Source organism: Callithrix jacchus, chromosome 17, assembly GCF_049354715.1.
Source record: "Callithrix jacchus isolate 240 chromosome 17, calJac240_pri, whole genome shotgun sequence".
Classification (NCBI taxonomy): domain Eukaryota; kingdom Metazoa; phylum Chordata; class Mammalia; order Primates; family Cebidae; genus Callithrix; species Callithrix jacchus.
Window position 1 is genome coordinate 56,243,026 of NC_133518.1, and position 12,598 is coordinate 56,255,623.

General features: G+C 34.2%; 1 protein-coding gene across 50 annotated transcripts in view; it reads right to left on the reverse strand.

Moving 5' to 3' along the window:
• The window catches only part of TBC1D5 (TBC1 domain family member 5), a 562,606-nt gene that overhangs the window by 350,663 nt on the left and 199,345 nt on the right, over positions 1–12,598 (reverse strand). For 43 of the 50 annotated variants that reach the window (XM_078354366.1, XM_078354357.1, XM_035278742.3 and 40 more), the window contains one exon: positions 10,239–10,370. The exons of the other annotated variants lie outside the window; for them this stretch is intronic. Coding sequence is in view for 37 of the 43 variants with exons in the window: in XM_035278742.3 (XP_035134633.1) it covers positions 10,239–10,335 (97 nt within the window). In the remaining 6 variants the exon portion in view is untranslated. The remainder of the gene's footprint in view (positions 1–10,238; positions 10,371–12,598) is intronic. 50 annotated transcript variants of the gene reach the window in all.

Sequence of the window (12,598 nt, forward strand, 5' to 3'; positions counted from 1 at the left end):
TGCAATAGTTCAAGCCTGTAATCCCAGCACTTTGGGAGGCAAAGGTGGGTGGATCACCTAAGGTTGGGAGTTCGAGACCAGCCTGACAAACATGGAGAAACATCTCTACTAAAAATACAAAATTAGCCAGGCATGGTGGTGCATGCCTGTAATCCTAGCTACTCAGGAGGCTGAGGCAGGAGAATCGCTTAAACCCGGGAGGCAGAGATTGCAGTGAGCCATGATTGTGCCATTGCACTCCAGCCTGGGCAACAAGAGTCTCAAAAAAAATAAATAAATAAAAGAGAGAGAGAGAAAGAAAACAAGCTTGTAATCTTAAAGACCAGTAGTTGCAGTAGCTTTTTTTAAATGGCTAATGCTATGAAAAGAGTTAATAGAAGCATCAAGGAGGTAGAGAATTATACTTATAAGGGACTACTCATTTCACTACCAAGCCATGAAGGAGAAATCTGTTTTAATGTACAAATCAATAAAACGGAACTACATTATGTGAGAAGCCACGTGGTAACTCTGATATACTTTCCTAAGCCATGTGGGCTGAAAGCTGGGTTATTTCATTATTTAAAAATTCTAGGTGGGGCATTGTGGCTTACACATAAGAATTATTAAGAGACGTGATAAAAGACCATGTTACTATTTTCTTGGGAATTTAGAATATATATTAGATAGGCACATTTAATATAAAATACAGCACTTTGGGAGACATAGGCAGGCAGATCACTTGAGACCAGCATGGGCAACATAAAATAGACCTCCAATCTACAAAAAAGTACAAAGCTTCACTGGGCATGGTAACGCATTCCTGTAGTCCCAGCTACTCAAGAGGCTGAGGTAGCAGGATCATCTGAACCTGCCAGGTCAAGACTGCAGTGAGCCGTGATTGTACCACTTCCTGTGTGAAAGAGTAGTAAGACTCTATCAAGAAAAAATAAATCTAAACCCTTACTCATCTTTTTTGGCCCCATTAATGAATCAATAAAAAGCAAACAACATAGTTGTTTCAGAAAAGCTCCATTACAGGCCATTTTACCAAAATGTTTGTTTTGTATTTTAGGTTTTAAGGTAATAATCTACATCGCCAGTGTTTGCTCCAGTTGTGCCAAGACCCATAACCAAAACTACCATCACACAACTTCCCATGTCTGGCGGTTCAGGAATATTAGAAAGGCTGGTGGAGATTATCTTAAGAGATGGATATCCTTTTGCAGACTGAATTGCCTAAGGGTGTAGTGGATAAGGGCTACTGCAAGGCTACTGTTTCTCTGTCTGATCAGTAGTGATGTTTCGCTGCTCCTAGGACTCTGGGAAATGAATAATATCAAGGTATTTGCAAGGTGGTTCAATGACTCTTCATACAAATCCAACTCTAAAGTAACTGTAAAGTAGTCTATCTCCTCTCAAGCAAATAAAGAGAATTGCTACACCAATGAAAGATTCTGAATAAAACTGAAAAGCAGATCTAATTAATAAGATATGGACAACTCAATGAAAAAAAAAATCAGAAGACCAGAGGACTTTTTTTCCTCAAATTTTAAGAATCTAGATTTTATCAACAGTGAGTTTCTCAATGCACTGTAAGAACATAAATACATAAACACACGTACAGTCACTCAAATCTAATATTAAACAGTATTCTTCATCATCTAAATATTCCTCATTAATATTTAATCACTATCTTTTTAATGTGAATTTGGAATCAGATTTTGAGTTCACTTTCTCTGCCTCCATCGACTCAAATGAGTTAGTGGTTTCTTGAAAATGATTTAACCCCTAATAAATAATCAATAGACTTCCAATCACCAAATCATGTATTTCCTCCTCTTATACTCTCTTTAACCTATGCAATGGTTGAAAAATCGCTCACTGTGAACCTTCTGGAAGCTCTCATAGCTGTGGCTTCTACCATTTTGGCACTGTGACTTTCCCCTACTTTGATTATTCCTATTAAAATACTTCCTCTATCTAATTACTAATCATTGGGACTTTCTGCAAATAAATCCTTAGCTCTTTCCTTTGATTTCTTATTTGTCTCATACCTTGAAATGGCATTTCTGGAGGATGACTCACAGATCTCTAACTCATGGTCTTTCAAATTGAAGTCTCTCACATCCAACTTATTTTTAAACAGTTTAATTTAGAGGAACAAGGCTTGCCATGTTCCTTGCTCTTGGATGTCAATTTGTCCTACTGACATACCACTTGACTGAATCTGTTTTTAAAGAGACCATTTTTAAAATTCATACATTCTTTATCCTTGTTACTACATTTAAAAACTTCCAGGTAATTCTCCTATGTATTTAACAATCTGTCTTGAATAAAGCTACCATTTTCCTTGATAACCTTATAGTCTAACTTAAAATTTTTCAACTATCTAAAATGCCATTTTCCTTGACATCTAGGGAGAATTTTTTATTAGACACTTCAAGTCAAGGCCTAGCCAAGTCATCATAGATCCAAATGATTACACAGAAATAATGATAGTATTGAGCTGCTTTACTGGCTACCACCACACAATGCTTCAGCAAATTAATGCATTTATCAAACACATAAGAATTATTAAGAGACGTGATAAAAGACCATGTTACTATTTTCTTGGGAATTTAGAACATATATTAGATAGGCACATTTAATATAAAATACACAATATTTTAGGTAATTAGGAATCACTGTGAAAAGTTCGCCACCACCCTCATCATCCCTGTTACTCTTAGACATCAAGTAACATTTTGGCCCTGCTGTTCCCACATTCCCTTCAGGACTCCCATCACCACACTACTCTGTTCCATCTCCCTTGACTCCATCCTTTCTAAAATTTTCTACCCTGCCCTCTCTGAATCACCTTCCATGATAGCAAATTTCCTTAGATTGTCAACCCCCATCAGTGGACTCTACAACCATCAACTTCCTTGGCTACTGTCTACCTGTTGAACAGGCCTGACAGTACCCCTGGCTGTTCTTCTTTGTGGCTTAATGCTAGGTGCTGACTTCTGCTGGACGTAATCACATACCATTACAAGCTAAAATCACCCATAAATAAGATGTCCCATTTCCATTTGACTCCAGGGTTGTCTTATCAACCCACTTTAACCTTTTTTACTCCCCACAAATCCTCAAATGTTCTACCTTATGATTCACTGTCAGCAAATAATATCACCCTAACTTATTAAACAAGAGATTAAAACATTAGTGATATCTCATTCAACTCTGCCATCAAATCCATAACTACTGCACCTAAACACCTCTTCTTCTCCTTCCCTTCTATTATTACAACAGAAAATAATGTCCCTCTTCCTGTCTTTGCTCTACATTGCATCTCCTCTATACTTCCAAGACCAGACCACAGAACTCTTTTTCCACTGATTTTTACTTTTTCTAGTACTGTTGTACCTTTTCCCTTCTAATCCTCATGTCAGTTTAGCATAGAATGCCTAATTCATTTATATGAAATACACAGAGTGCTGGAGTATGGATTCTTGAGATTACAAAAAGCACTGTGCTAATCACAAACACAATAACTTTGTCCACTAGATACTTCTATTTTCTTTACTAATCTCTGGCAGTTTTGCTCACTCTCCTCTTGATCTTAGCTTCTTTGGTGTCACACTTTCCTTGTTTTCCTTCTATTTCCCCAGCCTCTTTTTTGAAGTCTCCTTTGCGGGATCCTTTTCTGCTGCAAGGCCTTTAAATGACTTTCCTTAGATATTGGTCCTAGGTCCTCTTCTCACCCTATATGGTATTATGTGGTAATCACAATCATTGCCATTGTTTTTGCTACCATACTTACGTTATACCGGACCGAGCATAGAAAGTCAACACCAAGACAAAAGTATGCCAAATTGCAGGGTTTATTGCCGGCGACCACGGAGGACTCACGTCTCTCCAACCCGTGGCAGAGAAAGAAGGGTGACAAGACCTTTTTATACCCATAAAACCACCTTGGGAGTGGGGGTGAGGAGCGGGGATGGGGATGAAAGGCTTCAGACATTTCGAAGGCTAGTGGATTCTGTAAATCACCTCCTGGGCCGAGAAGAGGGTGAGGGCGGGGGCTCCAGACATTCCAAGGGCCAGGGGACTTCTGTCATTCCGATTGTTACTTAAGTGGTTTACAGAAGTCAAGATAAACATCAGTTTATACATTGTCTGGGTAGGGTTACAGATCTTAGTTACTTATTTCAAGTTGCAGGAGCCAGGATGGAATTATCTTGGGCTGCTTATTCTGGTTATTACCAGTAAGCAAAGGCTAGCAACTCTGGCAGTTACTGATAAGAGAAGGTAAGCAGCTTTACCTCTTTGCATTCTGCAAAGTAAACTAGCATTTTTATTTACAGAAGCCAAGGCCCGCAGTTATTGCGAGGAGAATGGAATAACTTATTTTTTGGAAAACAGCTTTTGTCTTTTATAAAATGGCGTCGCTCAGGTTCCAGCTATAGCACACTTAAGCTGACAAATCTTTATCTCCGCCCAATTCTAAGTTTCAGGCCCATACATCAAAATCATCAGGGTGTCTTCATTTAAATGTCCAAAGGTACTTCTAATTCACATCCAAACCTAAACATCCAATCTCCTCTGCAGCCCTCTATCCCATCTGTATCACGGAAAGTTCTTTCTCTAGATTTCCCTGTCTCAATACTGGCATTATTATAGAACCTAATTAGTCAATGCAGAAAATTGTATGTCACTGCAAACTTCTCTCCCCTACCATCTCCCCATATCCAGTCAAGTACTAGATCAAGTACTGTCAATTCTACCTCCTAAATAGCTCTTTAATGTTTCCACTTCTCTCCAATTCCATTGATAAATTCCAGTATAGGCCACTTCTTCTCACCCAAAATATTTCAAAAGCTTCTAATATGATTGTTCACCCCCTAATCTTGTCCCCAACACTGTAGTTTATTCACCCTGCTATAACCAGAATAATCTTTGTAAAATGCAAATCTGGCCACAAGATTCTTTCACTGAAATACCCACTGTTCTTAGTATAAGGGAATATATCCTTGTCTTCAGTTTCATTTGTAGTCATTCTTCTTTTGAACTCTTAACCTTTAATCACATTGAAATTTTCTGTGTTTAGCAGAGGGCAAGCTCATAGCACAAACTCTTTACTTAATCACCTGGCTAACAGCTACTCATTCTTTGGGTTATGGCTTAGATAGATATCACACCTTCCTTGATCCACCATTACCACAGTTGGATTCTCCACCAATGTACTCACTGAGCAACTGTTAATTCCTCTAGGAAAGCACTTACCATTCTCTATCTTTATTGATCATTTTTCTTTTCTCTGCTGGACACCCCCAAATCCTGGCTACTAACCACAAAAACCATAGTATTTGAAACTGTATTTATCTTTTTCAATGTTTTATTTCTAGCACTTAGAACAATCCTAGTACATACAAGGCACTCAAATATCTACTGAATGACAACCAATAAACTTTTAAAGTGTTTTAAACTTAAGAAAAGCTGCCAACCCTACAGGTTACCAGTTCTTTCATATTTCATATGTAAAATAAACAATATTTGCTATATACCATTTTAATAAGTTTTAGAAATCAGGTATCAAGAGCATTATCTATATAACATGTTCACTAAAAATTATGTGTATCAAACATGTATATTAAATGTAAGCATACCACATGTAGTCTATGCTCCCAAATTATGGCCATGAATTTCTTAAGAAAGTAATAATTTATTTCCTTAGCTTTCCCTTTGCCAAGTGATTATTGCTGTGGGTTAATGCACTAATTCTTGATTATCTTAACTTGATATGTATTTACCAGAAAACTCTCGGCCCATTTGGTTTAATGCAAATTCTGAGATGGGTCATATTTAAAAGAAAACATGGAATAAGTGAATTCTAGAAGGACTTCAAAGGAAGAGAGATCAAAGAGAACAGAGGATAAAAGAGGAGAGTATATTGACTTTTGAAACCCTAAAAGAAGAAAAATTCAAGTGCTAAAATTATCAGAGACAATAAAACAGAGTTGATACGTTACAACTTAAGAGAGGAAACAGAAAGATAGATGGAAGAAAAAGGCATTAAGCAATTATCACTTTGAGTACTGATAAAACAACCCAGTTTGTTCATTCATTATTTACTGAGTGGTGCCTATGTGCCACGTACTAGGTATACATACAGTTCCAACATAATTCCTGCCCTCAAAAAGCTCACATTTGAGAGAAGGAGACAATAAAGAAGGAAACACATTAATATAGGATTATATATTGTTGAGTGCTCTGAAGGAATCAAAAATAATGTCAGAGAAACGGCATGTAGGAAGGGCCCAGAGTTTCCAACTGGTTTAGCACATCTGAGCAAGACCAGACAGACAAGAAGACAGCCATGCACTATCACAGTCAACAATCTGGATTTTATTGTTAATATAATGGAAAGTCACTAAAGAGTTGTAACTCAGGGAAGAAAGTAAAAAGACTTTTTTCATTCCTAAGATGACTCCAGCTAATTAGTCCAGCGCAGGGTTTACAGTACTTCAGACACCATTTTTATACTTTAATTAGATATCTAAATATCTTCAGCAGTACACACCCATCTTTTAATCAAATTTAAATCCACTTCTACCATATGAAAAACAATAAAGATCATGATAGGACAGCATCATTTTATTATATCAACATCAGTCAACTATTTTAAATTACCAATTTCTTCATTAATAAAGCCGGGGCACACCCTTCTAGTTCTAAAACATGTCATTGTAATGGAAAGAAAGGAACACTTGGGAACAAAAACAAAATTATAGGAAGCAAAATTGGAGGTGGCAGGATTCTGAACATCTTGGAATTTTTTTTTTTAAGTTGCAAAATATTTTATGAATGACAACAGAAAGAAAGCTTTGAAACAAATACTGTATGGAGACAAAGGTTAGGTAATTATCTAAACATATAAAAGCTGTTAACTAAGAAGCTGAAAACTCTGACATATAAAATTTAAGCTAAAACCTTTAGTAATATTTAACAAAATGCCATTCTCAAAAGAGACCTGATATGGTTTGGATGTATGTCCCTTCCCAATCTCATGTTGAAATGTGATTCCCAGTATTGGAGGAAGGTTCTGGTGGGAGGTCAGTTCTCAGTTCACTTGACATCTGATTGCTTAAGAGTCTGACACATCTTCCTTCTCTCTTGCTCCTAACACATATCTAATCCCCCTTTGCATTTTGCCATGATTGAAAGCTTCCTGAGGCCCTCACCACGGGAAGATGCCTATGCCAAGCTTTCTGTGCCATCCTGCAGAACCATAAGCCAATTAAAGCTATTTTCTTTATAAATTATCCAGCCTCAGGTATTTCTTCACAATGAATTAAGAATAGACTAACAAAGGGTCTCCTAAAGAAAAATTTCTCTCATCACTGATGACATTCCAATCTCTTATAAGCTTGTGAAAACAAGTGATTCCAACCATATTATTTAATCAGTAGGTTAAGCAGACCTGAATTTTGATGCTGCTGTCTTCAGTAGAGTACTAATGAAGAAGTAATAAAATAATTACTTCTTCATTTTATTGGTCATTAAAGGTTAAGAACAAATAATCATAAATAGTCTAACAAATAGTTTTACTTTTTTGTTTTTAGCTAGACTACTAGTAACTTATCAGTTATTAAACTTAGGTCTTAGGTCTTAGAATTTTATATGGTAATTCATGTAAACTAAACCTAATAGGGCACACAGAAAATGTCATATTTTCTATGCTGTTCTCTATTTGAAACAATAATTCAAGCAGTTAAAAGTTTAATTTATATGGAAAATATCTCTTATATTTTCCATATAAATTAAACTTTTAACTTATATGTATCCAGATAGTTCTTTTTTCTATGCTCACCTACTTTTCTCAACCACCCATGAAAATAAGCCAAGGATATGTATTTTTTTTCTCACCATTCCTATTATCGGGATTTTTTTCTAATCTTTTCCAGAATTCTCACAATCATTCAACAGTACTATTTCTTTATAAATGTTAAAATTCAGATTCGAGAAATTAAAGACTTATCTTGTTTACTAATAGAATCTATGAGAAGAAATGTTTTTAAAAATTACACATGACGTCTACACAGACAAATCACTGAAGTGCAGTGTTTAAATACTTAGAAAATGAGTCATCCCCTAAAGATTATAGCAGAAATGTGTAAAAAGCTTCAAAATACTTGAAGAAAGCCCATGGAAGACATATATTAAAATAAACAAACAAAATAGAAAGGTGGTGATTCTTCAAGTAATATGACAACCTCATTAAAATGCAACACGTTTTTCTGCAAAAAGAAAATAAAAGAAGATGAAATAGATGCTTTATATAAAATATTTACCTATACAATGCACAAAGCCCACTATGGTTAGCAACCTTTATGGCTCTGAAGAACAAGATATTTACATATCTTTCTTTCTGCATATGCCTGTGCGTATGTGTGTTTTGTATATATTTTTAACAGTTGACAGCTGTTTTAGAGCATACAGAGATGCCAAGCTGAATGAGGGTCTTGATTACTTCAAGATTAGCTATCTAAAGTTTCTATTCATTTTAAGTGTTGTTAGTTGGAAGAGTCATTAGTCACTTCCTTGTCTCATAGAACATCAGCATACATTTACATTGTTAATGAACATTTGGGGTAAATGAATTAATGGCACTTTTAAACATCAATTCAGTCCTAATAACTTAGTATGTCTCAGAAATGTTAGGCTAGGATATAAATGAAAAGCCTTTTTAGTAAAGGTAACTACTTATTCCTGTAAACAATAAAGGATAAAATTAATTTAAAATGTTTTTTAACCAGGTTAAAAAAAAAAAGCAACTCAGTATTTAATAAAATAGACCACAGAAAAATACCCACTTAAAAAACAAATAACAACAACAAAAACTATGTCCTCAAATAACGAGAATAATCAGAAATAGTATGGAATATTTTGTAGAAACTACTTTATATACTTGTAAACCAAAGACATTCACTTTTAAAACACCCACTTATAAAAGTGCTAACAAAGTAATCTGACTTACTGAATTATGAATGCTTATTATGAGCATTACATTTAAGAGAAAATATCACTGGAAAAGGTGTCATGCTTAGCACTGAGACATTAAAATACTAAACTTGAAATGGACACTACTAATTTTCATATTATCAAAATTTTAAACCTAAGTCTTCAGTTCTTATTTAACAAAAAATATAAAAATTAAACAATTAAATCACAAAATAAGTTGGACAAATTCTCTCCTATTTTCATTAAAAACAACAATGGCATTTGTATGCCGGAGGTATTAAAGAATGCACAAAAAATAAACATTCTGCATAAAGTTTGTGTTCTCAAGAAATACTCACTTTAGGTAGAAGTTAATTTCTTTTTTTAATTCTCAAAACATGAGTTAAAAGCAGACTTTGACATCAATATAAACAGAAAAATCATTTTATTTGAAGAATATAACACTCATGATTTACTTTGACTAATTTTCCTTTTTTATAAGAGTTTGTCCATCTACTTTGACTAATTTGTTTTAAAATAGATCTCCCAATCTTGATACCTGCATTTTACAAGTGAAAAATTACAAGCAATCACGGAGTCAATGAACTTTATCAAATATTTATTAATTGCTTAAAAAATAAGGATAAGGCTTCCAGAATTCTCACAAATTCAACTACTTCCTTCTAAGAAACTATGTTATTACTATTATTAAGTAAATATAGAGAAAATAATAGTTTTGATATATAAACATTTGATAACCTGAATTAAGTCTACCTTTTAACAGTCTACTATTTAATAATTTCAATGTATAGATTATTTAAAATATAACCCAAATTTCAATTTTTTAAAACAGAAAAAAAAAGGATGAATCAAGTCTTTTATGCTGGAATACTCTCAATCTACTGACGAGGAAAAAAAACTCTGCAAAATCAACAAGAAAAATTTAAGATTCTTTAAAAGATGTTTGACCAAGATAACTTCGTGTTTCAACATTCTTAATGCTAAAGTCATTATTCAGTTTATTATTTTCTTTTAAAGAATGTCAGTGTGTTAAAAATTTAGTTAATGCCTCTGTGGATAACTGAAAGCTGACTAGTTGGAGTATTCATTAGCGTCAAGAGTGCTCTATACATATCCAGAATAATGTACTTAACATTGGCCTGCTCAGCTTCTTCAAGAGAATTACACACATAAGGTGGACAGAGCTAACTGAAGGCCCTCTGCTAGGTTTCCCAGTATCCTACCTGCAGATAGCATTGGCATATAAAACTCACCTCCAGACTTGTTAGAGTAACTGGACAAGGGGTCAATGCCTACTTCTTGTTCTTCTGGCTGCAGAGGATGTCTAGTTTCAGATAAGGAATGATACATTGTGGGAACTGGACAATGTCACCAAAAGTAACTACCTGGGAGGGGGGGAAAATACAGAGAAAAATAATAAATTCTTTGTCTGTTATGACTGGGAATAAATATAAGACTGAAATGATTAAATGAGCATTATACACATTAACAAGTTTTCAGTAACAGGCTCCAGGGACTATTGCCTCACATTGGTAGGCTTATGCAAAGAAAGGAAAAAAGGTAGCAAAAAATTTCCATTTCAAAAATTTCTAAAAAATCTGAGCCTCATTTATAATCTTTATCTCAATTTTGAATCAAATTTCTTTTCAATAAATAAGCTAAACTCTAAATTAAAGAGAATATTCTCACATTTATAGCATGCTTTTACGGCCAAAATAAAAAAATTCACAATGGAAACTTTCAAAATACAGAAAATATAGCAAATTAAAATTATTCATGATAGTATTAGTTAGAAATATTAGTGTTAACATTTCAGGGTATTACACATATACTTCCTGTCTTTATTCTGGGTGTTTATAACACATATGGTTTTAATGTGATCCATAACATGCTAAACATACTGATTATGTAATCTATGAATACTTTAAATTCAGTCTTTTCCTCCCAGTTTAAAAATAAAATAACAATTATGTGTCCATATTATAATTTCTTATGATTCCTAGTATTCTATTATATAGTTAGCATAATTTATGTAACCAATTCCTTATGTAGTAAACAAGATATTTTCAGTTGTTCAACACTATAAACAGGCTCAAAAATAAGTATCTTTTAGCAGTATCTCTGTATCGTATTCATGATTATTTCCTTAGGATAAATTCTTAAAGTACAATAGCTGGATTAAAATATACATTTAAAATATAAGATTTTGTGCTCTATAAAGGTTACCTAACAGAACAATTCATTTCCTCTTAATTCTTGTTAACAATGGATGTTTCCTCTTAGATTTTTTGAATGAACATGATAGTCAAATTTTGTATTGCATTTGTTTGATAATTACTGAGATACTGTTTCTGAGATAACATTTTATTGTCTTTTGTTAATGGAGTTAATTGTTAATGACTGTCTTCATGATTTCTAAGCATAATTTAAGTATTAAGGATATTAAACCTTGGTCATGTGATACATATATTTTTCTCACAATGTATATGGCTTTCAGTTGTATGACATTTTTTGACATAGGTAATTTTTTTCTTTTTAAGACGTAGTTTCACTCTTGTTACCCAGGCTAGAGTGCAATGGCACGATCTCGGCTCACCACAACCTCCGCCTCCTGGATTCAGGCAATTCTCCTGCATCAGCCTCCCGAGTAGCTGGGATTACAGGCACGCGCCACCATGCCCAGCTAATTTTCTGTATTTTTAGTAGAGACAGGGTTGACCAGGATGGTCTCAATCTGTTGACCTCGATTCACCCGCCTCGGCCTCCCAAAGTGCTGGGATTACAAGGCTTGAGACATAGGTAATTTTTTATGTGCCCAAATATATCTGTATGTCCAGTATCATTTCCACCTCTGGTGTTATACTTACAAGATGATATTAATAACTACCTATATTTCCTTTTGCCATTTTGAAAGTTTTCCCTCTCAATTCTAACTTATATAAATTATTCCATATTAAACAATATTTGTTTTAAATTATTTTCAACTTCCAAGGTACACTGTAAATTTTTTATGTCCATAAGATGCAAATTACCTTCCCAAATCATAACTCTTCCAAAAACTAAACCAAGTTCACCAATTTTCATGCAAAACATTGTAAGTAACATAATCTTTTAAATATCAGGAGCAGCAAGGACGTGAGAGAAAGAAGAAATGGTAAGAGAAAAGAGAAGTGGTAAAAGCAAGTCCAAACAAAATGATTATTTTATAGGATACGGTCTTCACCTATGGAGGAAAAGCTCCAGAGATGCTCCTGAATACACAAATTCTTGATCACCTTTTCCAAAACAAAATGCTCCTCTATCCTATTTTTCTCTCTAAAATCATCACCTTGTAAAATACTCATATACATGTTCTAATTTTTATCAGAAGTCTCTAAAACCCCCTACACCCACACAATCACAGTCAGATGTTAATAAATCCTAACCCCCTGGGATTGTGGCTAAAACAATGTAAGCAGAGGATTAGGAAAAACAAAGAACTTTTGTAGCAAACATGTAGTAAGAATATCTAAAGCCATAAATCTTAAATCCATAAATCACTTACTACATAGCAGAAACTCTGGAGAATATAATCTAGTAGAAGACAGCAAAATGTAGATGATCATTTATAGTA